Source organism: Brachypodium distachyon, chromosome 1 (assembly GCF_000005505.3).
Source record: "Brachypodium distachyon strain Bd21 chromosome 1, Brachypodium_distachyon_v3.0, whole genome shotgun sequence".
NCBI lineage: Eukaryota > Viridiplantae > Streptophyta > Magnoliopsida > Poales > Poaceae > Brachypodium > Brachypodium distachyon.
The window spans coordinates 18592795-18620397 of NC_016131.3; the positions used below are offsets into that span (position 1 = coordinate 18592795).

Below are 27603 nucleotides of genomic sequence, written 5' to 3' on the forward strand. Positions count from 1 at the left end.
GAGAAAGTTTATATGGAGATTCCTCCTGGTTTAATACTAATGAAACTAAGGATAAAGTATGTAGATTGAAAAAATCATTGTATGGGTTAAAACAGTCGCCGAGGGCCTGGTTTGGTAAACTTCGGAAGGAAATCTGCTCTTGGGATTATCAACAAAGCAATGCAGATCATACTTTATTCTTCAAATATGTTCAAGGGAAAATTGCTATACTTATTGTGTATGTTGACGATATTGTGATAACAAGCAATGCTGATGAGGAGATAGCGCGGTTGAAGAAGGCTCTAGCAAGCTCATTTCAAGTCAAGGACTTGGGATATCTCCATTATTTTCTCGGTATTGAGGTAGCCTACGGTGCACAAGGTATCTACCTCTCACAAAGAAAGTATGTACTTGATTTGCTCGCAGAAACTGGAATGTTAGATTGCAAAGCTGCCAGCACACCTATTGAGCAGAATCATCACCTAAAGGCTGACTCAGGTGAACCGGTTGATAAACATAGGTATCAAAGATTGGTTATGCGCCTAATTTATCTATCGCATACTAGGCCTGATATTGCATATGCCGTGAGCGTGGTTAGTAGGTATATGCATGATCCCCGAGCTAGTCATATGGACGCAGTAAGTAGGATACTGCGGTATCTCAAAGGCTACCCGGGAAAGGGGATTTTATTTTCTAATCATGGAAACTTGGAGATAGAAGGTTTTACTGATGCCGACTGGGCTGGTAATCTAGATGATAGAAAGTCTACATCTGGGTATTGTGTATTTGTTGGGGGCAATCTTGTTAGCTGGAGAAGTAAAAAACAAAATGAGGTTGCAAGATCAACAGCAGAGGTTGAATTTAGATCAATGGCATCAGGCTTGTGTGAATTAATGTGGTTAAGGATACTACTCTCAGAACTTCGACTTAATGGTGCACCTATTCAACTATATTGTGATAATCAAGCTACCATCAACATAGTGAATAATCCCTTCATCATGATTGGACTAAACATATTGAGATAGACAGAAATTTTATTAAAGAGAAATTAGATGAAGGGATGCTCCAAATATCTTATGTCAGGTCATCTGATCAACTTGCTGATATTTTAACTAAGAGTGTCAGCTATGTCCTTTGTAAATGCTTGTGACAAGATGAGGCTTATTGATATCTTTGCCTCATCTTGAGGGGGAGTGTTGGAGGGACTTGTAGGTGTGAGTAAGAAATACCAGGGTCCTATTTGTAAACTGTAATATTGTAAAAATAAACAGAGAGCAGAACTGTGAGGGGTGTGTGCGCGCGCGCGCGTTCGACAAGCTTCTAGAAACCCCTATTTCTTCTCCAGGCTCCTCACTTCGATTTCTGATTGTTCTTGTTGGATTGATGAATCTCTGATGGTGGTCTTCAGCAATAATAACAGATTGGGCTGGCAACTGATGCAGTCGCTCACGTAATGCTTTTGCAAAAGCAAAAGGGTCTTTCCCGCACTTGGCAACAGATGATTGTTGTTGTTAATTTTAGAATCGCTGAGGCATCTTTTTCCAGTCTTTTTTTTTTAGGAATCGCAGTACAAACGCAAGCACTCACACACACACGCACGTACACTCATCCCTATGAGCACCTTCGAGAGACTGGGCCGCCGGCAGATCATCCTGAGATTGATGAAGTCACCGCATGGCGCATGCGCCTCGTAATTGAGGGGTACGTCACTCCCACTAAAAGCACAACGGCGGTTAAAGTCTAGAATAAATCCAATAAATGCGAGCACCCATGCCAAGTCTGTGACTTCAACCTGAGCGGTCTGGTTCCACCATAAAGAACCAACCACTTGAGATAAGTTCAGTTCGCCATCTTTTTCCAGTCCAGTGTCATACAATTCAAACTTTACGTTTTAGTTTGATTTTTTCTCATTCCAGTTTCAACATTAACATCCGACAGACCCATAAGCCATATACAAGTAGAAGCCGCTTTTGCACGACATTCGATTCCCTGCTCTTATCTGCCGTTAGCCATAACATACGACCAGAACGAAATTTTCGATCATATGTAGAGAAACAGAAATCCGGAAATCCAGTCGATTTCAGCGTTTAGACAAACCTGTCGCCCTAACCTCAGCAATCTGGCCTTTTTCAGGGGAAAACCTGAGCAATCTGGCCTAATAGGCCGGATTATGAAAACGCCCGTATAGGCCTTGCTCTATCATATTATGGCCCAGTTATCTAGCCCATGCCAATGGATCCGATTGCCCAACTACTACTATGGGGCATGGGCTCTGTCATATCCTCGGTCCGGCCAGATCGCACATTCGCAGGCCGTCTGCTCGGAACTCGGAAGCTTTTCTTCTCCCCTGCATCTCCTTTCGCCCCGGCCTCTCCGGTGTACGGCTCCGACGCGATGGCCGCTCCACTCCGGCGGGTCCTCCCGCCCTTCGGCCGCGCCCTCCTCTCGCCCACGCCGGCGCGGATGCTCTCCGCGGAAGCCTCCGACGCTCTTGTGGAGATCAAGCCCGGTGAGATCGGCATGGTATCCGGCATCCCCGAGGAGCACCTCCGCCGCAGGGTAACGTTCCATGGCCTTTCCTTGCTTCACGTTGATCGCGATAGAGCCATCTCTAATGGATCCATGTGGGCACATCCCGAGATGTTCGGGCTTCAAGCTTTTTTTAGGTTGTTACTTGTCGATGCGTTAGTTGTGGTTGGGGTTGGGACTTCGGATTTGATTGAAATTCGAATTTGGTGGTGATATTGTATTGTCAATTGGTTTGAGCTATGGTGAGGAGGAATGAGGGGGCCGTTGTGTTCCCCCGCATATACTTAGTATGCAAATTTGTCAGCCCAATGACATTTAGGTTAGACCATTTTTTTGTGTGGCATTAGGGTAGAGAGAGGCATCCAACAAAATTATGAGTCGAGAGAGGTAGATGACAGCAAGTCAGCATTACTTCCCGCATACTAATAGTTTTCTTTGTGCATTATGCGCCATCATCCGTTATATGTTTGCTTCTGAAAATGTTTCTAATGGGAGTTGATAGTTTTGGGTCAGAAACTATTTGGGACTCATGCTATGATAGGCTGTATGTTAATTCTCGAACTTTCAAGAGGATAGATGCTAAAGCCCAAATACCTTAACAGACCGTTTGGTAACCATCGTTTCATTTCATTTGGTAGAAATGAATTGAAATCCAATTTTTGGTAGGATTCCATTTGGTTGAATTTGAATTCCTTGTTCAAAAATCATGTTTGTCTACCACGTGGATTTGTAGAGTGAGAGACAATTCCAGAGAAATGATGGCTTTTGGAGAGGAATTGGGGTTAGTTATAGTGCAATTCCATGAAATTTGATATTGAATTCCTGTGGCCAATTCCGTGCCAACAAAACAAGTTCGCTTCAGGAATTCAAAATGAATTCATGAATTCTAGGCCCAAATGATGGGTGCCAAACGAGCTGTTATTGATTTCACATGATAGGGGCTAAATCCCAAATATTTTATCTCAACAATTTTAGCCTTCTCAAATGGTCCCCTTATTCTTGTGAATTTGCAGGTTGTAATCTATTCACCAGCTAGGACTGCATCTCAGCAAGGTTCAGGCAAAGTTGGGAGGTGGAAAATCAACTTCGTGTCAACCCAAAAGTATGTTTCTTGTTGTGCTTTGTTGGTTCTTTTGATATTTCCCATGGATCATTCACAAGTTAGCATGTGATGTTGTTAAAAGGGCTACCACTAGTTTCTGATTCTATAAATTTAACATTGATTTACATTCACAAGTAAGCTTACAAGCAGATAAAAAACTAGAAATTTGCTGATGTTAACTAGTGCTTGCATGAGGCAGTCAAACGCTACTGATCTACGAGCTGTCTGATTGTGCAGTTAGATTGTAGTTCTAACTAACTTCAAAATCTTCTTACACATCATGGTTGGGTACTTCTGTATTGGGTTACTAAAAAATGCTGATCTTAGCTCAGACGCGTATTTTGCTGGTTCATTTCTGATTTGCATGCTTTAGGTCTTTTATGGTAGGTAATGTTATTCATGGAGACACTAATATTATTCAGCATGGTCTTGATTTTGTTCATTGGGAAAACCCTTTGTGCTTGGATTGGTTGGTGCTACCATTTCTCAACCATTTATCGTGCGTTGAGAGCTGTGCACGTTGTATTGTCTCTGTGGCTAAAACTGTACGGTAAGAAAACAAGCCAGATTTCAAGGCTCATTAAAAGGTTGAGATAGTGGGAGGCTAGGAGCACGTATCCCTGCAAGCACAAAATCGACTCATACTTACTTTTCAGAATGCCAATACACATTGAACAATTGTGCATTGCAATCACCCTACTTTCATCACATTGTTTTTGATATGTTTGGATGAAAAGTCAGCTCTACATGGGCTAGTTCATAGAATACAAAAAATACGGGCAGGAGATGTTACACATATAAATCATGAGATTAGCGCTCCTGCAGTCCTGCTCGACTCTCAAAAATGACCATACCTCACTGGTTATTGTAATGTTTATGAAGAATTAAAGACACCCAGCATTCTATTTAAGCAGAGTTCTTGAGCTGGACAAAAACTGAAGGAACATCTGGACCTTGTTATATCTATTAATACTGGAAGTGTTTTCTTAAGAACTGCTTTGCAGTATAGGCTCTTGTCGTGACAGCTCTGTGTAGAGCAAATTCTGTAATGATCCACTTACAATGCATTTGAAGCTTCCATGCGATATGGGCCATGTGAGATGAAAAACTGAACTGCCGGCCTGATTTTCTGCCATCGTACAATTATCATAGGCCTTTCTGTCGTACATACAACATTGTTGCATGTAATACTGTCAATGCGTATGTGATGTTTTCCTGGGGCCCCAGTTATGTAACAGCTCATCATGTGATGTACTACTATAAAAACGATGTAATATGGTTTGGTTCTGCCGGTACACTGAACACTATGACTTTGTGGTTTGACTTGTTATACCTTACAAATAATATTTGTAACCTCTGGGGTATTACCTAGACTGGGAATAAGAAACTTGAGAATGAATGCTCGTTTTCATACGATTATCGCTGGCAGTGCAGACTGCAGTTCATATATGTTTCTATAGGCTCACTACAACACATTTTCAATTCTTGTAAAATCTGCAATTGCAAGATAAGGAAAGGATCTGTAAACTGCTACAGTTTATTCTCCTCCCTTTTTATCATTGTTGCAAAGTGCAAACTGTAAAGACCAAAGAACACCTGCTATACTCATCTGTGATGGATGTTTGAGGGTTCCGGCGATTATTGTACTGGGAAAACATGAATACCCACCAGCTGGCATGTTTATTCTCTGATTGAGCAGGTCTCTTTGATTAGGTGCTACGGTGCATCATATATTTTTTAATACCTTGTGGACCTGTGGTCATAGCTGGTGCAATTATTTGGTTTAGCTTGCCGTTACTTGTTTTATAGATTTTGGTTAGCAAATTAATCTACCGTCAGATACCGTTCCTTTTTTTTCTTTCTTTTCAGAAATTCGTTTTAACATTTTTATCCATGATAGGTGGGAGAACCCATTAATGGGATGGACATCTACTGGAGATCCATATGCTAATGTTGGTGAAGCAGGACTTACATTTGACAGTGCTGATTCAGCAAAAGCATTTGCTGAAAAGCACGGATGGGATTATGTGGTGGGTCTGTTGTTCCCTTCCTGGTATTCTGGTAGATAATGCCGTCTTCTCAAAAACAAAATACCATAAAAAAGAGATAATGCCGACTCGGAATTATTCTATTCAGGATGGCATTTCAGGAATACTGCGAAAGATTGAAGCATAATTTAGTCACACTTTTCTATTTTAAAAGTTCATACTGGGCTGGTCTTGTAGGTTTCGTGGGCTTAAATGTCCAAACTAGACGAGGCTCATCTAATCAAGTACAGTTTCAAGCTAGTCATATCTGAAGTTTAGTTTGCAGTGATAGCTTAATTTGTAAAAATACGCAATTAGGTACTGACCTGCCGCTAATAGTTAGTGCCTCCGCAGAACAATTGCCGATAAATCTTACTCATTTTTCTCGATTGGCTGGAATTCTTTTCTTTGCAAATTGCTTCCCATTCAATTTAGTTACCAATATGAATTGTTCTAAAAATAATCTATATGTATCCGTTTTATGTCTTGATGTCATGGTTTTAAAAGGCGTGTTAAGGTTCTCGCTTAGGCACACATAGTTGCTAGGTCAAAGCTAAACACCGGCTCCTTGGCCCTTGGTCAAGGTTCTCGTTCTTGGCAAAATGTCCGCCTAGCACCTAGTGTTTTTTTGAACTTTGCATTGAGGTATGATTATAAATTATGATGGAGAGCCAAACCTTGATTCTGTTAACTTATTGTTACCTTGTCAGGGTAAGAAATTATCTTCCCTCTTTGAACCACACCAGGGTGAGAGATTGAAAGCTAAACAGTCACTGTATTGTTTCCAAATTTAGTTGGTGATAAATTTGTAGGGACCATTTTTCTAGAACTAAGCTGAACCCTCTTTAACAATTTATGTTTCCATTTCTGGAGTTAAATGTATCTTGAGTCGGATCTCTTTGAGCAGTGGTGAAGTATTCAGTAACTTGTACTGCGCCCAAAAAATGTCCCTTCGTAGTATTTCTTTGAGAATGGGAGCTGTATACTTACATATACATATGTTTTTTCTTGCAGGTTAGGAAACGTCATACACCTCTTTTGAAGGTCTGTTTGTCCTACATATTCTTTATTTTGTCTGACTTGGTTAATGCATTTTCCTATTTTACACACTGTTTTGCATCTCTAGTTTTTTTTTTCTTTATGCATACACCTTTCTACTTTGCAGTTTAAGTGCCTGTCCTTCCTATGTCTTCTAACTTTCTTTGTGCTTAAATGGGCCGTGTCCTGGTCATAAAATATGTACTTTTCGACATGTCTTGCACAAGTTATGCATTATTTTACGGGGCTCAACAAATGCATAGCTCTATAGAAAGTACTAACATCGAGTTGCAAGCAAGAAAAGCAAGTTAAACCTGCTAGTAAAGATAAAACACTGGTGATAATTTTGATGCTAAGCATTGCATGTGCTTGTTTGCTCAAGTGAGTGAAATCTGCTGGTAAAGAGAAAACTCATTTCAATGCATTATAATATTGGGAATGGAGGGGAAATGGAACTATGGTACGTTTGGTAGGTGGACGTGTGGGTGGTGTCCTTCTACCTAGTAGGGAAGTTGGATACAGGATTGGGGTAGAGGAAGGGCGAGTGACAAGTGTAATAGGCGAGGACACACTTTGGTTCTGGGGAGAAGATAAAGGAAATGTGGAGACCAAGGGAGGAGGCAAAGCCCGCATTTAACAGGTAGCCTGTTGCTTGATTGTAGCACCTGGCGAAATTTGTTGACCTTCACAAATTTCATGTCTCTGGCAGACTGGCAGTTTGATCTGAATTCGCTTCTCTGTTTCATGGAAACTAGCTAGGCTATGGTTCGAGAGATTCATCGTTTCTCAGGACTTAGAAGTCAGACGTTTGCATATTATTGTAGCACCTGGCGAAATTTGTTGACCTTCACAAATTTCATGTCTCTGACAGACCGGCAGTTTGAGCTGAAGGCCCTTCTCTTTCATGAAAACTAGCTAGGCTATGGTTCGAGTCATTCCTCGTTTCTCAGGACATAGAAGTCAGAGGTTTGCATAGAAAACCAAATTGCCATCATCTTTAGGCGTACATCGAACGTGCACCTGCCCAGAGTTACTAGCAACTGGATGAGGACAAGCTAGTCAGCACTGACTGCCAGACTTGTTGAATTGGTGTGTCTACTGATGCAAAGAGACCACTGTTTTGGCAGTTGTTTCATGGTGCGTGCATTATGGCATATACTCCCAAGTCCCAACTAATAATGCTACCAGTTGATTTACTCCTGGGGACTCCCCTAAAGTTCTCGCTTTAAAAAAAATATAGTTGATACGGATTTGAGGTTTATGTTAGCCGATCTGTTATACGGTTCTCTAGAATTACATCAAGTGAGCTGCTGTAAACAATATATGCATTGGATCTGGACAGAAAGATTAAAGAGCATATGAAAATTACAACTCCACACTACATATTTGCATGTTCCTAGGATCTACAAATTTCTCATAGAGCTTGACAGAGGATGTGAACTCTTATTTCTTTTATTGTTCTTTGTTATAATAAACCTCATATTGCCATTTCTCTTTGTATGAGTATGCTTTTTTTACGGATGTGTGTTACGTATTGATGTTATTGGCTTGGATGTAATTAACAGTTGCTGTTCAATCATGCAGCCCAAAACGTACGCAGAAAACTTCAAGTGGAAAGGTCCCCCGAAGACGGAGGAAGCAGCCTGAGCTGTCGACTTGCATGTTGTGTGAAGACGATCATAAGATGTTGTTTTCCCCTGCTGCCTCTGCTGTTTTTACTTGGATTAATACTTGTCGTGCAATATATGGGCTGCATATCTTCATCAAACATGTAATAAGCATGCATTGCAACACAACAAAATACTTGCCCTCTCAAATGTTTGTTAACTGAGCTTACTTGTACCACCATGTGTTTGTAACTTTTGAGAACAAAATCTGCACGTTGTTGTTGCATTTGCTTACCCAGTGTTACTCAGGCCATTGCAAGCAAGGAAACCGAGGCAGATCCCCGACCGCCAGGCTTTTGTCCATCCTGACCTTGCCCGAACATGCAGAGGCAATCAATTGTCGTCATCAAACGGAGCACGCTGGAAGATGAGAACACACCAACAGATTTGCAATTCCACTAAAGCACATGTCATATTTTTCTCTTGCAATCTCCAGTCAACATCAGTACATCACTTTTGGAATCTGCCCATGCACCGTGTAGACTTACCAAAAGAGGAAGCTGCTCATCCAGATTTACTAGTACAACCAGACATGCACCTTAACATTGTTTAATTAAACAAAGCATCCACCTTAACCTATGACCTATGCAGTTGGCTTCGCACGCCAGATTAGCAGTATCGTCCACGCAGGATGTACGAACGTCATGCAATGTCTCACGCGTCAGACTGCGCGGTGGTGGCTGACGGATGACGATGCATCGGCGGTGCGGAAACTCCAAGCAAAGATGTAATCTCTCGACTCGCACTGCAGCCGGATGACGTCGCACGCCGCGTTGACGGAGGCCCGCTCGCCGCCGCGCTCCCACTCGATCTTGGCCGCGCACGAGAACCCGCCGTTTTGGGACTCTGCCAGTGCTGCCGCCATCTCGGACGCCGAGCCACGGGCACGCTGGCGCGCCCACCATCTCCTTGTACGCGTCGTTGACGAGCCGGACGCGGCTGCTCGAGTCCGCCACGACCGCCGGGAGCGCTTCGGCCTCCAGCTCCGCCTCCACCTCCTCCGCCGTCTTCGAGGCAACGTTGCCAACGTGGATGTTGTCGGTGCCGGCGCCTGGGACGACGATGGGCTCGAGGACGTGGATGGTGGAGCTTACGGGGCGGACCGCCCGCGGCGAGATCACCTTCGGCTCCAGCAGCTTCCGCAGCAGGTCGCGCTCCACGGGCACGTCCCTGTCATCTTCTAGCATGCCGTCGACGGAGACACGGGCCCTCGTGGCCGTTGACACCACGGCGCCGTCGGTGGCCGCCGCGCACCGGAGCTGCGGCGCCGGGTACGGCGCCGCCGGTCTCTTCCTCCTGGCTGCGAGCGGGGACACCGGCGGGCGTCCGCGCTTCCGCGCACGGCACGGCCTGCTCTGCAGCTGGGACAGAACGCGGCTTGCGGCGGCGCCGCCTATCGTCTGCGCTGGCGACGTCGTCATCAGGGCGGCGGGCGGCTTGGGTGCGATGGGCCGGAGCCGCGCGAGGATCTCGTTGGCCTTGACGGCCACGTCCGCCGGCTGCACCATGGCCATGGCGACCGACCTCTCTAGTCTGCACGCACGAGAGACGAGACGCAGCCGGGCCAGTAGTTAACGGAGATGGAGCAAGCACGGCGTTTGGTTGTCGTGGGGCAAGTGGCCGCGGGCTAAGACGGCGAGGGCAGCCAATCGGATGCATGCGCGCAGAGGGAGGTGGCACGTGGGAGAGAGTGGCGGGGTACGTGGGCGAGCAGGCGGGGACGGGGACGACACGTAAGCCGAGGCGGGCATGCATGCTGCCTTGGAGAGTGAGAGAGTGGCGTCAGGCGTGTGACGGAATGGGGGTGGAGGCACTGGCCGGGCGGGCACGAGTGCGATGCGGTTCCCTTTGCGCTGCGTGCGGAGGCGATGCGAGTCGCTTTTTGGCCGGTCCGGCTCGTTCGTTCCCAACCCTTTGCGTTGCGTCCCGGCGCCTCGATCGTCCCCCGTGCTCTGTGGGCTGTGGCATGGCGCGCCCCGCCGCGGTTCACTGGCTACCTACTTGCCGCTCCATTTACGTGGCCCGAGTCATGGTAGAATTCGTTGATAGAAAAAAAAAAACTGCGACACTCGCCTGCACGGTACTTTTTCAAATTTAGGGCCTCTTTGATTCATTGGAAAATCATGGGAATAGGAAAATTTTCCTATAGAGACACTGTTCATCCATTTGATTCAAAGGAATGGACTATAGGAAAAACACATGAAAATTTCCTTTCATCCCAATTTCAAAGGAAAAACACAGGATTTCTACCATCCACCTAGACCTTTTTTTTAATTCCTTTGCACAAACAACAAGACAATGATATTTAGTGGCATATGAACACTAAACCTTTACTTTTGTCGGTGGTTTGACCTTAATTAACCATGTTGATTAGGATTCCTATGTTTTTTCTTGTTCCTATGAATCAAACACCAAAGTCTATTCAATTCCTGTGTTTTTTAATTCTCTATTTTGCACATACAATCCTATCATATTCCTGTGTTTTTCCTATTCCTATATTTTCAAAATCCTGCGAATTAAAAAGGCCCTTAGCAGTGCTCTCGCCTGTTACGGAGTATAAGACTTATTTTTGTTCGGTAACACAACGTCTACTTTATGAGCCTATAACTAATGTGACATAAATTAAAATGATCCGTTTGGAGTACATGCGAATAACTACGGTAATAAATAACATGTAAATAGCATAAATGTTAGTCAAATGATTGTCTTGATGAAATGAAATATGACCTTATTTTTGGAGGACTTTGCCATTGATTTGATAGAAAGAGTTTTAACTATGATTATGGTATTGTGAACGGAGGAAAAAGCCAAAAGCCGACGTTCCAAGGACGGTATGACCTATATTTTCGAACGACTAGTAAGTTAATCAGCGAAAACACCTTTTAAAAAAAGAAAAAAAATCAGCCACAACACTTCAAATAGTTGTGGTCTAAACTTCCTCTTCCCCTTGCACCGTGGCGTGCGTGTACATACAAGACACGACATCCTGACACACACATGTGTGGACTGATGTGTTACGAGCGACGACACTGTCCATGTTTGATATATCAACCTTGCTCACGAACAACCAATGCCAAAATCGCATAGCTAACGTGATTGATATATCTCCACACTTATTGACGATCGTAGCGTGCATGGACTTCACACATACATACAAATCAATAAGAGTCATCATCCAACTCTATCGTCCAACGAGATAAAAGTTGGTGACGAACACTCTCTAGCACGTGGCGCATAGAAAAAAAACTGCGCACTGCGTGTGCTCTTGCGTACGTTGGCTGCATCGTCCGTTCCTATAGCCAAAACCAAAGTAGATCTACTAGTGTGCTAAGTACCAATCTACCATAATAGTAGTTCACACACACAAGTACCGATATACCATAACGGTAACTGGCGCATAACTCGACCGAGTACATTCTCGTACTCATATGGCACAAATCATGGCCATGCATGTCCTATGTTCATTTCCCCCTCGTGGACCAAATTTTTGGACAAAATGGCCGGGGGAGGCTTTCTTTTCTAATCTGTGTCCGTTTCTGCATGCATGTGTTGCGTGCCGTGTCATGCAGATAGGAATGCGGTGCGCGACTGGCAGCATGACGATTGGAGCGGGCGCAGGAGCCGGCAAGCGCTCCCACCCAACGGGTGTCCAATCAGAAAGAGAAGGGAATGGAGGGGAAGGAAGCACGCGTTGTACGCGCGAGACTACGTGGATGCATGTTTCGGTGGCGGAGTTGCATCCGGCAGTGTATGTTCTACGGACTATTTTTCATTGTAACGTCATTGTTATCCTGAGGCGTTTCTCAATGCCGCCTCCACCAATGTGATGCGGTGTTGTGCGGGGAGGGCTACGGTACAGCTGGTGGTTTTGTCTGATTCCACTATCGAAATACTCTGCGTACCGTACGGCACATAATATGTACCACACAATTACGATAGGAGTAGTTTCTTTAGTGCATTTTGGCCTGGTCAAAGCCGATACATGCAACCCACTGTACACATCGTACGTGTATCTATCTAGACGTTTTTTACAACTGCATGGTAGAAAAACATCGCACGCCAAACAGTGCTCTTGTACTATTGAGTGACGCTACCGTTAATGGTGCTTTTTGTTGCCGGCCGGCAAGTTTAATGGCGCTTTTTGTTGCGCGCAAGGTGCACTACATTCATGCAGGAGTATCGTGTACAATGTATGCACATGTGAGTATGTGAGGAATAATAGTTTATAGGATTATGTTTCGATTGTAGATATATGTTTGTACACAGTTTTGTTGAAACATGATACATCATCTGTCCCATATTAAGTGATTCAAATTTATCAAAACATGATAGATACATACTAAAAGACGTTTAAAATACATGTAATAAAAAAGTCACATAGGAGGGAGCATCTGTGTAGACACGCATGAGCTTTAATTTATCCGCAAAAAAATTACTTTAATTAAATGAGGAGAAGACCATCTTGATGAGAAGTGAGAGCCGTGAGCCCGTGATATGTGCAGTTTGCTGCATAGTACTAGCAGATTGGCATCTTTTGCGGATCTATGGACAAGATTTCCTTTTTTTTTAAGGCAAGATTTCCGTTTTACTAGTAACGTGCCATGGGAAAAGACCGTATAGTTCGCTACTTAACTCAGTGTCACTCCAGTGAACTTGTGAGAACAATCTGTCACGTTTGTTTTCCATTTGCTTAACCAGTGTCCCAGTGCTACTCTAGTCCTGTGCACCCAAGAACCAAGAAGGCTACTGCCAGGATTTTGTCGATCCTGCCGTTGTTCGACCCGAACATGCAGAGGCAATCATCTGTCGTAATCAAACGAAGTAGGAGTACTACAACAAGCCGCAGAACACTCCAACAGGTGTGCAATTTCAGTAAAGCACATGTGTCATATTTTTCCCTTGCAATCTCGGCCAGTCAACATCATATGTGTATGTTACTACTTTAGAAAAGCTGGTCATGCAACCTGTAGACTTGCCAAAAGAGGAACGAAGCTGTTCATCCAAATTTACCACTAGTACAACCAACCAACGACGCACATTAACCTAAGCATGCACCTTAATTAACCTGTGCCCTATGCACTTGGATCTTTAGCACTATTGTTCCTGTCCACGCAAGATGTACAAACTGCACTGCATGCTGCGTCTCACTTGTCGGCGCGGTGGCTGACGGAAGATGGGGATGCGTCATCGGCGGTGCGGAGCCTCCACGCGAAGAGGTAGTCTCTGGCCTCGCAGTGCAGCCGGGTGACGTCGCACGCCGCGTGGACGGAAGCCCGTTCGCCGCCGCGCAGCTCCCACTCGATCTTGGCCGCGCACGAGAACCCGCCGTTTTGGGACTCCGGCATCATCGCCGCGGCCGGCACCACCAGCGCCACCTCGCCGCTGATCCTCCTGGACGCCGCCGCGGCGGCTAATGCGCTCAGCCACGCGCACTCTGGCGCGCCCACCATCTTCTTGTAGGCGTCGTTGACGAGGCGGACGCGGTTGCTCGAGTCGGACACCAACGCCGGGAGCGCGTCGGCCTCCAGCGCCGCCTCCACCTCCTGCGCCGTCTTGGACGATGCCGCGTAGGTGTTGTCGTTGTTGGTTCCGGCGACGGCGCAGACGGGCTCGAGGATGTGGACGGTGGAGCCCAAGGGCCGGACGGCCCGTGGAGAGATCACCTTGGGCTCCAGCAGCTTCCGCAGCAGGTCGCGTTCCACGGGCACGTCCCTGTTGTCATCTTCTTCGGGCGCCGGCATCTCGGTCGAGAGCCTCGTCAGGTTGCCAGCGCTCGCGGGCGCCAAGGACAGGCATGCACTGCCGGCCCTCATGGCCGTGGACACGACGGCGTCGGTGGGCGCCGCGCACCCGAGCGGCGGCGCCGGGTACGGCACCACCGCCGTCCTCTTCCTCCTGGCCGCGGCGGCATGCGGCGGCGGGGGCACCGGCGGCGCGACGCTCGGGCGGCCGCGCTTCCGCGCACGGTACGGCCTGGCCTGCAGGTGGGACAGCACGCGGCTGGTGCCGGCGCCGGCGCCGCCGATCGGCTGCTGCGTCGGCATGGCGGAAGGCGGCTTGGGCGCGATGGGGCGGAACCTTGCGAGGATCTCGTTGGCCTTGACGGCCATGTCCGCCGGCTGCACCAAGGCCATGGCGAGCGGTCGAGCTGCAGATCGAACGGATCCAGTCGCCCAGAGCAGTTCACGGAGACCGAGCACGGCCGTTTGGTGTGGTCGGGTTGCAGTGGCCGTCGCGGGGTTAAGAAGGCGGGGGCGGCCAATCGGATGCCCGCAGAGGGAGGGGGCACGTGGGAGCGAGGGGCGGGGTACGTGGGCGAGCGGGCAGGACGGGGACGACACGTAGGCGGAGGCGAGTCGCGGGGGCGCGCAGCCTGCTGCATTGGAGAGGGTGCAGCCATGCGCCGCGGCTTCCAGTGGCGTCCGGTCCAGCCAGGCCAGTGAGAGGGGCGTCAGGCGTGTGACGGAATGGGGCGAGGCACGAGTGCCAACTTTGCGTTGCGTGCGAGCCGTAAACGCCTTTTTTTTGCCGCTACGGCTCGTTCGTTCCATCGCGCACTCGGGTTCGCCGCCGCCCACAGGTCCCAACCCGGTCGTCCCCCGTGGCGCGTCCCGGCGCGGGTACTGGACTCTTTGGTAGGTTTCGATGGCAGGAACTGCGACATTGGCCGCCAGTTAACCGGCTACTCCATCGGCGGTGACATTTTTTTTAAACTTAGGCCGTGGCAAGTTAATCAGGGAATCACATCTCAAGCGCTGGCAGTCGTGGAGAATGGTACTAGCAGTGGACTGCCATGTTTGGCATAGCAGCCTCCCTCACCAACAACCAACGCCGAAACCGCTTAAGCTAGATAGAGTTGGATATACATCTCCACGCTTGCTGATGATCATAATGTGTAGACTTTACATATACATACAAATCAGCGTGACTAATCAGGATATCATCATCTAACTCTATCGTCCAACCAACCGAGATAAGAATTGGTGACGTACACTCTTGAGGACATGGCACATGGAAAGACTGCACATTACGTGTTCCTCAAAAAAGGACTGCACATTACGTGCGCTCGCGCGCGTACGTCGAACGCACCGTCTAATTCCTAGCCAGATTGAACTTTAGATTTATTACTGCTGCTAGTACGTGTATACCCATAGTAACCGGCTCAACCGCACAAGTAGGTGCAGGAGTAACCGGAGCGAGCATGGGTCTACGTGGTATGTAGAATTAGAAACAAAAGATGCAATATTTGTTCCCAGGGTGGACCAAAATCAACCAAATTTATCACAAAATCAATATGAAGAAACTTTTTATGGCTGTCTACACGTAGTCAAAAATTCTTTCTTGATTCTCTGTTGCAAAACATGTCTGCAGTTGAGCGATTCCCTGAAACTATAATCATGACTATAATACTCCAAGGTGAGTAAATAAGTACTTATTCGTCCAAGGTGCTGCATCAAATCATTTACATGTTCGGTGGACACCCTGGATACTGTGACAATAGTAATCTCCTAGATTCTTGACTCAAATTTGTTCAAATATGAATGTATCTATTTCTTAAAAAGCGTCCAGATACATGTAATATTTCGACAACAATTTAGGATCGGAGTGAGTACACCATTGGAATGCGATTAAATTCATTTAACAGAGAAAATTCATTTAATAGAGGAGATTCGTTGGCGGACCACCGGGGGAGTTTTGCCATGGTCGATTTCACCCACCATGGGAAAACACACACGAGAAGGATTGAGCCGCCACCACCGCTGCGCTAGCCCTACCATCCGTAGCTACCGTGCAACCCCGCCGCCTCACCCTATCCTAGCCGCTACTGGCGTTCGCCGCCATCTATGCCATCCCTCTTATGCCCGAGAGGCACCATCTCCATGAGTGTCGACCAACCCCCCTAAACTCTAAACTTAGCAGTTGGACTTACCCCGATGGGGCTTATCACCGTCCTGATGCGATCTCTGCCTCATCTCTGTCGTCGCCTCCGCTTTGGCTTAGTCACCGTCTCACCATCGCTAGCGTCACCGTGGCTGGCCGCGGCGTCGCCATCTCCGGTTCTGAGCCCGAATCGCCTGCGATGTTGTTGCGAGCCTGCCGCGGCTTTGCTGGCTCCTGCTAGCGTTGAATCGTGAGAAAGATGGGGGGGGGGGATAAAAGGCGAGGTAGTGATAAAAAGAAGATAAAACGATAAGGAAGTGAGAGAGGGTGGGCCCATGTCAAATATGTATCTAAAATCGACCACGCCGCACACGGCATTTAATACGCCTTAAGCCTGAAGCAATTTGCTGCCGGTTGATGAGAAAATCAACCTAGCTAGGAAGGAAAAAGACCAAAACTTTCTTTTTGTCGGTAAAATGCACTCGCAATCTTATAACTATTGGAAGTGTGGCATGTTGGTCCTAATTTTATAAAATTCCATATTTGGGTCGTAGTTTAATTTAAGTCGCACATCACCGGTCCTAAATGCTTTGGACAACACTGACCGATCAAGTGAAGCTTTGACTGCCGTCACGTTGCTAAGGTCGTTAGGTGGGAGATTTCCCGCCATTCAAATGTTGTGGAAAATTGTAAATATGTCATTATAAATAACGGTCTTCTCTTCTATGCTCCTCTTTATTACTCTGCGACTGATCCTCATCATCTTACTATGCTGTCTCCTCACTGTCCTTCAACGCTCGCGGGATCTCGAACCCTAAAATAGTCTTGGAGATTGCTTGTCTCCACATCTGGTTGAACCGGGAATTTTGTTGACAGGCCTTTGAAAGACGCAAGTATTTTGGCCTATTTGCATAATTTATACCACCGGTTAGTTAGTCAACGTGGCAGTTGAAGTGCCAACAGGACGGTCAACGGCTCGTCGATCACGATTAGGACCAACTATGTACAACTTAGGTTAAACAAAGATCATATAGTAGAATTACTGAAGACTGCTGTTGGTTTGATTTTCCTCTTTCCCGATAAAAAAAAGACTGCTGTTGGAGAGAGGCCGCTAGCTTCGCCTGTCCCATCCGCCTATTGGGGGAGCAGACGCTACCATAGCCCAAGAACCCAACCCTAGTGGATTCGGCCTCACTACGTGACCTACCGCCGCCATGTTCGACCTTCAGCGCTGCTGCCAGGCCCGTGTAGAGGCCTGCGACTGCACGCACCATGCCGCCTCGCGAGTTCAGGCCTCACGCCGCTTCCTTGATCTTCTTCTCAGCCGACAGCCGCCGCAACCAGAGCCGAAGAGCCCATCCCTACTGGAGCTGACGCCATCGAGGCCTCGCAATGTTGCCCCAGGGCTACGCGCCGCCACCTCCTAGCCGCCCTCTTCTTCTGCGCCGGGCGACCAAAACGAACGTTGATGCGGTGTGCTGGTGAGGTTTGCTGCATTTCCTCCACACTACCCCAACAATTACCAGTAGTAATCTTGATGCGGCATGCCTTTGGTAACTACCGAGATGGATTTTGTGGAGATCCTCTGATAATGATATGGGAAATTATTTTTTGAGGAATAATGATATGGGGAATGATTCTTTTGTTTTGACTAATCTTGTCCTTTGCGTTTGCTAATTTTAGCAAGCTTTATTCTTCTTGGAACTATATTTGTAGTATTTCCCAAGTAACTAATTGGTAATCAAAGGTTGAGAGGTTTGATTGCACTCTTTTAGTATGTCATCTATTTTGGAACAGAGGTAGTATTTTTTTCTTCAATGTTCAATTATGATTTGGTTGAAGTTCAATCTTTCCCCCCTTGTACACTCTTAGAACACTATGAACAATGCTAGGATAAGCAGTCATGATCAAGAATTGGCAGGCATAGGTTCCTGTTTTATAACCTTTATGGTGGTCAAAGTGTCAAACTACTTTCCGGAAGTAAATGTTTGATATCGGAGATAGCTGTAGTACTGCTAATGCTATGCATTTAACCCTGAATTTAGGTGTGTGAGCTTGCATGTGCCTGCTTGCATGCTATTTCTGTCTATTTTTCCACTTTTTTTTTGTCTTTGTGTCTTCTATTTAACTTCAGATTGCTGGAGATCCTGCAGTACTGAATTAGTGCGACTAATTTTCTTTGTCAGAGAAGAGGGGTAGTTAATCGTATTGCTTATGGATTTACTGGTGAAGTTAAGAAAATAGATGTTTTGGGATAAAAAAAAGAGAAAGGCTTGATAGCTATGCATATATTATATGAAAAGTTATGGATTTACTGGCGAAGTTAAGAAAATAGATGTGCGACTAATTTTCTTTCTGTCTTCTATACGTAACATTGTTTATCTGAAGTTATGCATATATTATATGAAAAGTATGTGCAAATGTCCTATTTCACTTTAAAGTTGCAAAAGAATTACGAAACATTTTTGTATCTCTAATTTATATGTTGTGGCTAGCCTTCTAAACAATTATGTTCCTTTGTATAGAAACATTCAGCACTGATGAAGTAGCCATCACATTTGCTTTAGCCATAGAGGCGGCTAAGCTAAGCTTATCTGCGTTGTGGATGGTCAGATATTCGATGAGCATGGATCAGTCATTCACTTAAAGTCTCTCGAGGAAGCTGATCAGAAAGCGTGCTAACCAAAGTAATATTGCTGCAAGTTATGTCAAGGTTGGGGATGAGGAGGACCATGAGCCATCTTTGAGCGGGAGGGGCCATCTAATGGGTATGCTGCTTCTTTTTAAAATGGTTTGGGTTTTAACAATGGATCTGGTATCTATTCCGGTGAGCAAGGGTTTGCTATTGGTGTTGAAGAGCAATTAAGCAGCTCAAATGGCTATCTTTCTGAGTTGGCTGCAGCAACTTATGTATGCCATGTAAGTGTTGTACCTTTCACTCGTCATTCTTGATTAAGTTAAATTCTGTGGTTCTGATTTAATATTTATTAGTTTTCTACTGAGCATATGCAGACTTCTCTGTATTTGAAATGGTGCCCTCCACAGAGTTCCAAATTTGTTTTCTGAATTTTCTATTTGCATCAGGTATTCTTGTTTAATGTAATTGCTGATACAGTATTATAGTGTCATGCTGCTACGCGAGTTTCTCTTATTATGGTTTGAAGTGTTGGCAGCAGTCCTGATCAAGCAATACTCGTATTACCATAAGTGTTCCCTGACTATGAAAGCTAGTAAGCAACATAAGGAACCCCTTTTCTTAGCGTGTCACTATTTTGCTGTAGTTTGGCTAGATATGTATAAGCTTGCCGAGGACTACAGTATGGTAGTATGCAGGTATCTGAAACTGACATATGTATTAGAGCTTCAGTGTAGTTTGAGAAGGAGGTGGCATGTCCTGAGACACTTGCATTTGCTCTTTTAATAAAGTGGACAATATTCCTTCAAACAGTGAACTACTCAAACCCTGTTTATAATGAAGTTTAAGCTTCAAAGTTTGATGACAGCCTCTATTGCTATAAGTTATCTTACATTTGTTTTTCCATATGCCAGGGTGGCGTTCAAAGAGTTCATATCATAGATGGATGAGTTGATGGATCACTGCTATTAGAACTGTTCACAAGAGATGGCACAGGGTGAATGATAGCAAGGTATTTTGAAGGTCATTTCTTATCTAGATAAGGACAATCGGCCCGGCTTATTATTACATAAGTGTAGTCCAATACACAAAGCCAATGCTCCAGTGCCTGCTTTATTCTTCTATCGACTTAGGTGCATCTCATAAACTGATTAACATCTTTCTGTTTGCTATTCTTAATTCCGATAAGTACTTGAATGTAAGAAACCAGACAAATCTAATAGTTGTCTATACTGACAAACAAAGATGTACGCGCATTCTACTTATGTGCTGACTTGGATTGATTGATAAGGCACTGGGAAAAGAAAACTAACTACCTTGTATCACGCCCGAGACACTATGATCTACATGTCGCTATTCATGTGAGCCACACAAATAGTTTTTTTTGCGAGCTTTTAGCGTTGCTCCATGATATATGTCAAGGCTGAAGATATCACTGGGGATAAGTTGTTTGGTAAGTTCAGTGCTACTTGCTATTTGGCGTTCTTTTTTACGAAAGGCAGACAGCGCTGCTTTCAGTATATTAAGGAGAGTTACAGAGAATAACAAAACAATCCGAGATGGCTTATACGACGATCATCGCCACAACGAAGCACACATGCATCGCAAGAGGAGCATTCCTAATGCCATCGAAAGGCCACATAACACTGGGACATTGCAACGCACACAAGCATCTACGCCAACTCAACTGTCATCACCACGGCCAACAGAGCAACAGGCCAACGAGTGTAGACGATATGGTCGAAGGACCTCACACCACCGAGACAATGTCGAAGGGCGTTGCGAAGTCGAGACCTCACCGCACACGAACCTTGACCGCCGCAGGACAACCCCAAGGATTGTGAATAGAAGCTGGCCATTCACTTCGTCGAAAGGCACTGAATAGCTGAGGCAACACCAGGAACACGAAACTCTTCACGAAGCATGAACATGAGATCGACGACAATCGAAGAACGAAGCCAGGAAAGGCCGCTCCCCGAAATCACCAACACCACCCCACCTGCAAGGAATCCACAGATCCAAGGCAACGTCTCCAAGGAGCATGCAACACAACGGTGTCGCCGTTGCCCGGTCCACACAGGACCTAGGGTTTTCACCCGGATCTGAGGAAGAGACCACCACAATGCCTCCATGAAGGGATACGGCACCAGCGGGCGTCGTCATTGCAGGGGCCGACGAACGCCGGCCTGAGATTTACCCCGGCCTCTCCCATCCATGGCGGGGAACAGCAAGAGGCGACCAAGGGGGAAGGGAACCGGTGGCCTAAGCCGCAGACCACCCACGGCGAGGGAAGCAACATACCACCATGGGGGGCGCCACCCCAGAATCCCAGGCCGGTCAGCACCGAGCCTGCCGCCGAAGGAGTTGCAGCCGTCCAGATCCAGGCGAGAAACCTCAGATCCAGGCGAATGCCGCTACCCCGGCCAACCGCCGCCTGCCACCGGGCATGGAACACGCACGACGGCGCGCGCGGCGCCCTCGCTACTGCTCCAGCCAGGTCAGGCCGCCCGCTGCGCCGAAGACCGCTGCTCGCCGGAAGAAGCCGGCCCAGTACCCGCCCGACCACCGCCTTTGGAGGAGGACGGGAGCCGCCGCCACCGTGGCGAGGCCGGCGGCAGCGGCGGCAGAGAGGCGCGTGGGGAGGGAGCTTGGCGGGGGCTTGAGATGACGTTTAGAAGGAGGCATTATCCCTTGGTCCAATTGATATGTACCTTTATCCTTCCCTCGTCTCATTTTATGGAGGGTTTATCATCCATGATTAATAGCATTAGGCTCTATTACATTCCGAGTTTCATAAAAAAAAAAGGAGGTTGTGATGCACTGGGTGTAGATTTTGGCCCTCAAATCAAGTTAATGAATTGGGATGATGCTTTCACATGGCTTCATTCTGACCGGTTATATGACAACTATTCAAGTGGAATGGTCACATGGGCGAAAGACATTAGTTCAAGCTTTTCATATGGTGCTTAGTTTTGAAATGATGCAGGTTTGTACGCTGTGGCTTGTCTGAGTGCTCGATTGAATCTATTCCTGAGCAGAGAAGAAACCATATCAATCTGTCGTGTGGATCAAAGTATTCTATAAAGAAGCTGCGGTGATAGCATGTTGGTCTTACTGCCAACAATTTTGTTGGCAGTTTGACAGGACTTGCAAAGAACATTGTGGAACTTAACGGGGTATCAGCTCTGGTGAAAAACCAATGTTTTGTTTTGTTATCAGTTATAATTTCAGAAAGAAATATAACAATGACTTTTGATAGTGGTTTTGGATCTTTTTTTACATGAATGCAAAGGAACTTTGTGCTACAATATAAATGCAAAATGGAGTTATATGCTATGCAAATCCCATCATGAAGCAATGTAGAAATGCCAAATGGAGTTATATGCTACCCTGATCAAGTCTACCTGATCACTGTGAAGAATCGGTTGTGGAACATACTCTACACAAATCTTTTAAGAGTACTCTCAAAAGAAAACAGTGGAGAGTATCTCTTGGTGGCCAATCACTCATTATCATTCAGAAAGATAGGGTACAGGTTTGCACATGCCAGCTAGATTGGCTGTTTTCTTTCCATTCTGTTGGTTCCAGCAAGATTTGGATGTAAAAGCTTGGAAAGCGAGCCTTCCGTTTGATTCCTATGCTGATTTCCTTTTGCTCTGATTCAGAGGCGTTTCTATCTTTTCTGCTCCAGATAGCAAATGAAAGGAAAACTTTGTGGCATGATTTGCTACTTATATGAGATGCTGATACGGACTGCACATGCATGCATGAATGAAGAAGGAGCCGGCAGCAAGTTAGAGAGGAATAAATTTCATGGCTGGTTATTCCCTCGAAAGGATGAGAGCCACATGGTGGTGCCTCCATTTTGGGGCGTGATGGGTACATGTTGTAGTAGTATGATTTTAGGCAACCTAATGTCTTCGGTTGCTTAGATATCGGGATGACAGGCCGCCGGTGCGTTCAGGGTGACGTGGCTTATTTGTGCAGCCTGGCTACTCAAAAAGAAGAAGATGGCGCACACATCATAGCTTCTCATAGAAAGAAAATGTGGCTAGGCTTGTACCGTTCTTCGGTTGGTTGGCCTTCAGTATATGATTTCTTCTTATCGGAGAAGCTATCATTCAAAGCAGCGGAATATAGAAAGCAAAAGATTTTGCTGTCAAAAAAATAAATAAAGCAAAATATTTTCTTTTCTCGGACAGCACTCTACTTAGGATTGTATTACTTCAACGTGTTCAACCAGGGAGAATTTCAGTTAAATGTTAATCCATTTAAAATATATTTTGTATATCCAGCAACTTGGAGATGTAGATTGCCGAGTGTTGATCTGAAGGTTTGGAAATGTGACTGTAATATAATACGAGTATTGTAGTGTCAGCGTTGTTGCTTGCTGGTGTTCGAATGGAACAAGACTTAGGTTATACGGAGTACTAATAGACAGAAATTGCAACATAGGTTATTGAAAATGGCCACGTTGTGTGTTTCAAGGCCAGGCATATATTCCTGCCAGCTGCTGCAACGACCAGTCTGGCAACGACCAACTGCACAAGGTCTGATTCGAAGATTCGAATACGGCGCAGTCACGCATGACCAACCGAGCTGCTAAACGCGACGGCGCAGACGTTAGCATCAATTGAGACTCGCCAGAAAAAGATCAAACCGCAATCCATTATCCTGAGTTGAATTCCACCACCAGACACAGAAACAGATGTTCATAATAAACATTGTAGTAAAAACACGAAGGTGAACAATGCCCAACAAGAAATGATTTAAGCTACGGGCTCAGTTCCAGATCCACGGGGTTGAACAGGTCCGATGTCGCCGTCTTTTCTGCTCTCCTCAAAAGCAGGCGTCCAGGAGACAGCAGCAGCAGAGGGCGGCCAGGCTGTTGCAAAATATCACGGGAGGGAGAATCATGAGTCATGACACAGATCATCGAAAAGCACACAGATCATCGAAAAGCAAGAGAAGTACAAGTTCAATAATACTGGCATTTGCGACAAAAGTAGTCCTATGGTACTGACATTTGCAAGAGATATTTGCAACTTGCAAGACCATATGCCTAGCTGATACCTGTGGCTATAATAATCACCATACATTATGCTCCCACGCCTAACCATCGATTGCATATTATAGAATTATACAAAGTAGTAATCCTCCGTCAAATATTAAGTATCTCAAATTTATCCAATGCATCAATGCTTAAAAAATGTCTAGATACATGTAATATTTCGACATTTAACATGAGACGGAGGAAGTACTCCGCGCGTGAGAATCTGCCTAATCTTTGGGGAGCGGATAGGCGTTCTTTGGTACTAGTGGCGCGTCAACGGCAATATTGTTTTTCTAGTTGCCTGTTTCCAAAGGAATCTCAAAGCCGCCTATTTTTATACTACTATTAAAAAGTTCTTATCTCTACCCAGTCCAAAACAACCACCAAACGCATGTGAAACGCTCTACAAAAATATCGTGACTGAGGAGACCCTTTTTCCTCGGTTAGTGACTACTGACTCCTGACTCTTAACTTTAGTTTCGCGTCCCAGCCGTCCATCTAAGATCGGACGGTTTACCCAGCAAGAAAGAGAGAGAGGACAACCCCTCGCCGCAGAGAATACGTGTTCGCTTTTGCGTGGGGCAGCCGACACGTCGTTGGTCACCACGAGCGCTCTTGGCCTTTTCCCAAGAGTTCGGTCACGCGTCAAGTCACGGCCCCACCGGAGCAAACGTGCACGTGACGGCGACCGGCAGGGAAAGCTCGCCGTCGCCAGCGGCGTCCAGATCTGACCCGGTGGTTTCTGAGTTTCAAACTTTTCTAGACAAGCCGTGGACCTCTGATCTAATAATCAAGTAGTACTGGCACATGCGGGGAGATAAATTAAGGAGCTGAGGTGAGGTGAGGCGAGGCGCGTACCATCCCTCCATGAAGGAAGGCCCGGAGCTCTGGTGCTGCTGCTGCGGCGGCGGCTGCGCGTACTGCGGCGGGTAGCCCTGCTGGGGGTAGCCGGCCGGCGGGTAGCCCTGCGCCGGCGGTGGGTAGCCTGCCGGTGGGTACCCCGGCGGCGGGTAGCCGTCCTTCCCCGGGTAACCTGATGAAAAATCAGAGATCCACACGGCGAGATTCAGTTTAATTACCGGCCACACGCAAAAAGAAGGGAAGGAACACCACAAGAGAACAACAAAATCAAGAGAAATCGATACGGATGGCGACGGGAATCAGGATGGGCACCTTGCTGCGGCGGGACGCCGACGGGGGGCTGCTGGTTGTAGTAGCTCATCTTCTCCGCCTCGCTCTCCGAAGGTTGCTGGTTCCTTTGCGGCGATAGAATCGGGAGCGGATGGCTTTGCTGTTGCTGTGGTTTGATTGTTCAGGCGTTTGGGGTCAGGTGGAATTTATATAGACGCCGAATTTGCTTCGTCAACCGCGTCGGGAACGTGGTGCGGGCCCGGGCCTGGACCAGTGGGTCCGTGTATCACGCGCCTCGGGCGTTCATGGGCTGGACGAGCCCGGCGCAGCCCGGCCTGGTTAGTACGATTTGCCTGGTTGCTGCCACCAGTACGCGTTCTGGGGAGAGAGGTGCATTTATGCAGCCTGCCTGATTTTTTTAGTTTGAGTATACCGGGTATACTACTTGGTATACTTGCCAATGCTGGTCCAGGAAGATGCAGTTTTCTTTAGTATGGAGAAATTATTTTCGCAGACAAGATACCAGAAAAGAAAGCGCCCGCCTCGGTTGGCCATGTTGCCAATTTTATGTTGCTTCGGCGCGTCTTCTTTGATCGTTGCTTTCCTTTCCTTCCAACCGACGTTCGTTTTCCATTAAATCCTACGCGTTGACGGGCGCCGCCAAACACGTCCTCAGCTTTCCTTCGAGGACCGGGCTTCTGCGCCCCAAGTACGTTTTTTTTTTCGGGCAGCGCCCACCAGAAGTTCAGAACACGGTCAAGGCCGGACTCGCTGCATGGGAAGAGAAGCCATATGCAACGGCGAAACGATCTGCATCTCCAGACGGAACGAAGCACCTTGTCATGCAGCACGCGCATGCCAGCAGTCACGATTTGGACCTCGACTTCGATCCAATGCCACCCGATACTTGGATGCTTCTGAATAACTCACGTACAGTTCGAACTGCTAGGCATACAAAGATCGAAACAGTTCGAACTACTACTGAGCATACAAAGATCATGGTCATCTGCAGAGTCAGGCCCAGAGGTTTCCAATAAATACTTGCCCTGCATGACAGCATGAGTTCGAACTCCTGCTCCAAGCTAGAAGATGGCACTCATCTTCATCCTTTTCTTTCTGGCCACGGCTGCCGCCGATTCTGAGCTACCTCCTCTCTGGAATTTTCCGCCTCTTCCCCCATTGCCCCCGCTCCCGAGCCTGCCTCCTCTTCCCGCATTGCCCCCGCTCCCACCGGGTACACCACCCAGCAACGGCCCACAGCCTTCCCCCTCGCCGCCGCCGGAGACATCAAGTTGCATGCTTCCGTTGCTAAGGGCAGCCCCGTGCCTTGACTTCCTCACAAACACCAGCGTGCCGGCACCTTCGAGTCGCTGCTGCGATCGCTTTAGATCACTCGTCGGCAATGCGAGCGAGAGCATCTGCATATGCCATCTCGTCCTCAGCGATCCTAACGTGACCAGCATTGTTGGTAATGTGGATCTTGGGCGGTTGGTGGCTCTTCAACTGAGGTGTAACGTTTTGGTACCACCGATGCTGATCTTCTCGTGCGTATGTGAGTCCAATTTTCTTCCTTCTTCTCCTCTTCTTCAGATAGAGTATTGTTTACAAGGCACTTTAAAGTTCATATGTGTTTTACCCTACATTGCATTTTGTAGCAAGACCAATCCCGCCTCTCACGATGATTCCTTCTTCGGAGCCAGCTGGTAACACGCGTCCTTATTTCTATTCTTATTTATTTGTAGTTAAGTTGATAATTTGAACTTTATTTCTAGCAGCCTCGATGAGCACCGAGTCATCCTATGAACATTTCGACCTGGGAACGATGAGCGCCAGTCATGAAAAGGTGCAGCAGCCAGAGCTTGTATCCACCATCGAGCAGCCACCGCCATCACCACCACCACCGAAGCCGGCGGGAACCGGTGAGAACAAGGGCGTGTAGCGTCACAGCGGCCGCCTGAAGTCGAGGCACGCTGGATATAGTAGTAGTAGTACTGTCTATGTAGCAGGCTGTGTCCCTTCGATCCAGTGAAGTATACCAGGCAACTACACAAGCAATAATATTGTCTAAAAGAATCAATATTATGTACTACTACTCCGTGATCAATAAAAATGCAAAGGAAACATCTTTCCAGGCAAACAATGGCAACCAATCTAGTTACTCCCTCCGATGTCCGATCCATCAAACGACCGGTGATCGATTTATAGAGGATGTGTTGGTGTTGAGATAATTAAGGAAATAATAAGCACCCAGCTGGTTTAATCGAGAAGATAAAACACGTTCTTTTTTCTCGAACGCGTCGAGCGGCGTGTCATTTTTATTAAGAAGAAGGCGCAAGAAGCGCAAGTACAAACGGCAACAAAAGAGCCCCAAGAGGACTCAAAACAAAAAGAAAGAAAAGAACAAGGAACAAAACTATACAGGGAGGCCATAGAGACTAAATCTGGGGGGCGGGCATGAAAAGGGAGGTGGTCAAGATGGCGCCCGCGGCCCGCCACAAGTCTGCCTCCACAAAGATCTCCTCGACAAGACGAGCCGCACACGGAGAGGCGCCCTCGAAGAT

At 46.8% G+C, this 27603-nt stretch overlaps 4 protein-coding genes and 2 pseudogenes across 5 annotated transcripts; 3 read left to right on the plus strand and 3 right to left on the minus strand.

Annotated features, from left to right (window-relative positions):
- Window positions 1-2249: 2249 nt before the first annotated feature.
- LOC100833859 (NADH dehydrogenase [ubiquinone] iron-sulfur protein 4, mitochondrial) lies at window positions 2250-8576 on the plus strand. The gene is made up of 5 exons (XM_003562753.4): window positions 2250-2538; window positions 3522-3610; window positions 5511-5640; window positions 6652-6681; window positions 8260-8576. Exons 1-5 carry the CDS (start codon window positions 2374-2376, stop codon window positions 8320-8322), a joined length of 477 nt encoding a protein of 158 aa, XP_003562801.1. The 5' UTR covers window positions 2250-2373; the 3' UTR covers window positions 8323-8576.
- A 427-nt stretch (window positions 8577-9003) lies between these two features.
- On the minus strand, window positions 9004-9856 carry LOC100840778 (annotated as a pseudogene).
- Window positions 9857-13209: 3353 nt separating this feature from the next.
- LOC100841082 lies at window positions 13210-14476 on the minus strand. Its single transcript, XM_003559981.3, has one exon. The coding sequence runs from the start codon at window positions 14474-14476 to the stop codon at window positions 13487-13489; it is 990 nt and encodes a 329-aa protein (XP_003560029.1). The 3' UTR covers window positions 13210-13486.
- A 1067-nt stretch (window positions 14477-15543) lies between these two features.
- LOC104582041 lies at window positions 15544-20183 on the plus strand (annotated as a pseudogene).
- A 3323-nt stretch (window positions 20184-23506) lies between these two features.
- On the minus strand, window positions 23507-25345 carry LOC100834170 (cysteine-rich and transmembrane domain-containing protein WIH2). Its single transcript, XM_003562754.4, has 3 exons — window positions 25085-25345; window positions 24770-24944; window positions 23507-23743 (listed from the first exon to the last, which is right to left on the minus strand). The coding sequence occupies exons 1-3, from the start codon at window positions 25131-25133 to the stop codon at window positions 23698-23700; spliced, it is 270 nt and encodes an 89-aa protein (XP_003562802.1). The 5' UTR covers window positions 25134-25345; the 3' UTR covers window positions 23507-23697.
- A 494-nt stretch (window positions 25346-25839) lies between these two features.
- LOC100834774 (sulfated surface glycoprotein 185) lies at window positions 25840-27182 on the plus strand. Of its 2 annotated transcripts, none has more exons than XM_024457208.1 (3): window positions 25840-26594; window positions 26698-26745; window positions 26815-27182. In XM_024457208.1, the coding sequence occupies exons 1-3, from the start codon at window positions 26132-26134 to the stop codon at window positions 26979-26981; spliced, it is 678 nt and encodes a 225-aa protein (XP_024312976.1). In that variant the 5' UTR covers window positions 25840-26131; the 3' UTR covers window positions 26982-27182. The 2 variants fall into 2 exon arrangements, with proteins under 2 accessions (XP_024312976.1, XP_003562804.2); XM_003562756.4 differs by having other exon boundaries at window positions 25985-26594; window positions 26818-27182.
- Window positions 27183-27603: the final 421 nt, after the last annotated feature.

Coding starts and splice junctions, on each gene's coding strand:
- LOC100833859 (XM_003562753.4), top strand. CDS start 2,374: ATGGCCGCTCCACTCCGGCGGGTCCTCCCGCCCTTCGGCCGCGCCCTC. Junction 5,641..6,651: donor AGCACGGATGGGATTATGTG/GTGGGTCTGTTG, acceptor TTTTTCTTGCAG/GTTAGGAAACGTCATACACC. Junction 6,682..8,259: donor GTCATACACCTCTTTTGAAG/GTCTGTTTGTCC, acceptor TCAATCATGCAG/CCCAAAACGTACGCAGAAAA.
- LOC100841082 (XM_003559981.3), bottom strand. CDS start 14,476: ATGGCCTTGGTGCAGCCGGCGGACATGGCCGTCAAGGCCAACGAGATC.
- LOC100834170 (XM_003562754.4), bottom strand. CDS start 25,133: ATGAGCTACTACAACCAGCAGCCCCCCGTCGGCGTCCCGCCGCAGCAA. Junction 24,945..25,084: donor CGGCGTCCCGCCGCAGCAAG/GTGCCCATCCTG, acceptor ATTTTTCATCAG/GTTACCCGGGGAAGGACGGC. Junction 23,744..24,769: donor CCTTCCTTCATGGAGGGATG/GTACGCGCCTCG, acceptor ATTTTGCAACAG/CCTGGCCGCCCTCTGCTGCT.
- LOC100834774 (XM_024457208.1), top strand. CDS start 26,132: ATGGCACTCATCTTCATCCTTTTCTTTCTGGCCACGGCTGCCGCCGAT. Junction 26,595..26,697: donor GCTGATCTTCTCGTGCGTAT/GTGAGTCCAATT, acceptor TGCATTTTGTAG/CAAGACCAATCCCGCCTCTC. Junction 26,746..26,814: donor TCCTTCTTCGGAGCCAGCTG/GTAACACGCGTC, acceptor CTTTATTTCTAG/CAGCCTCGATGAGCACCGAG.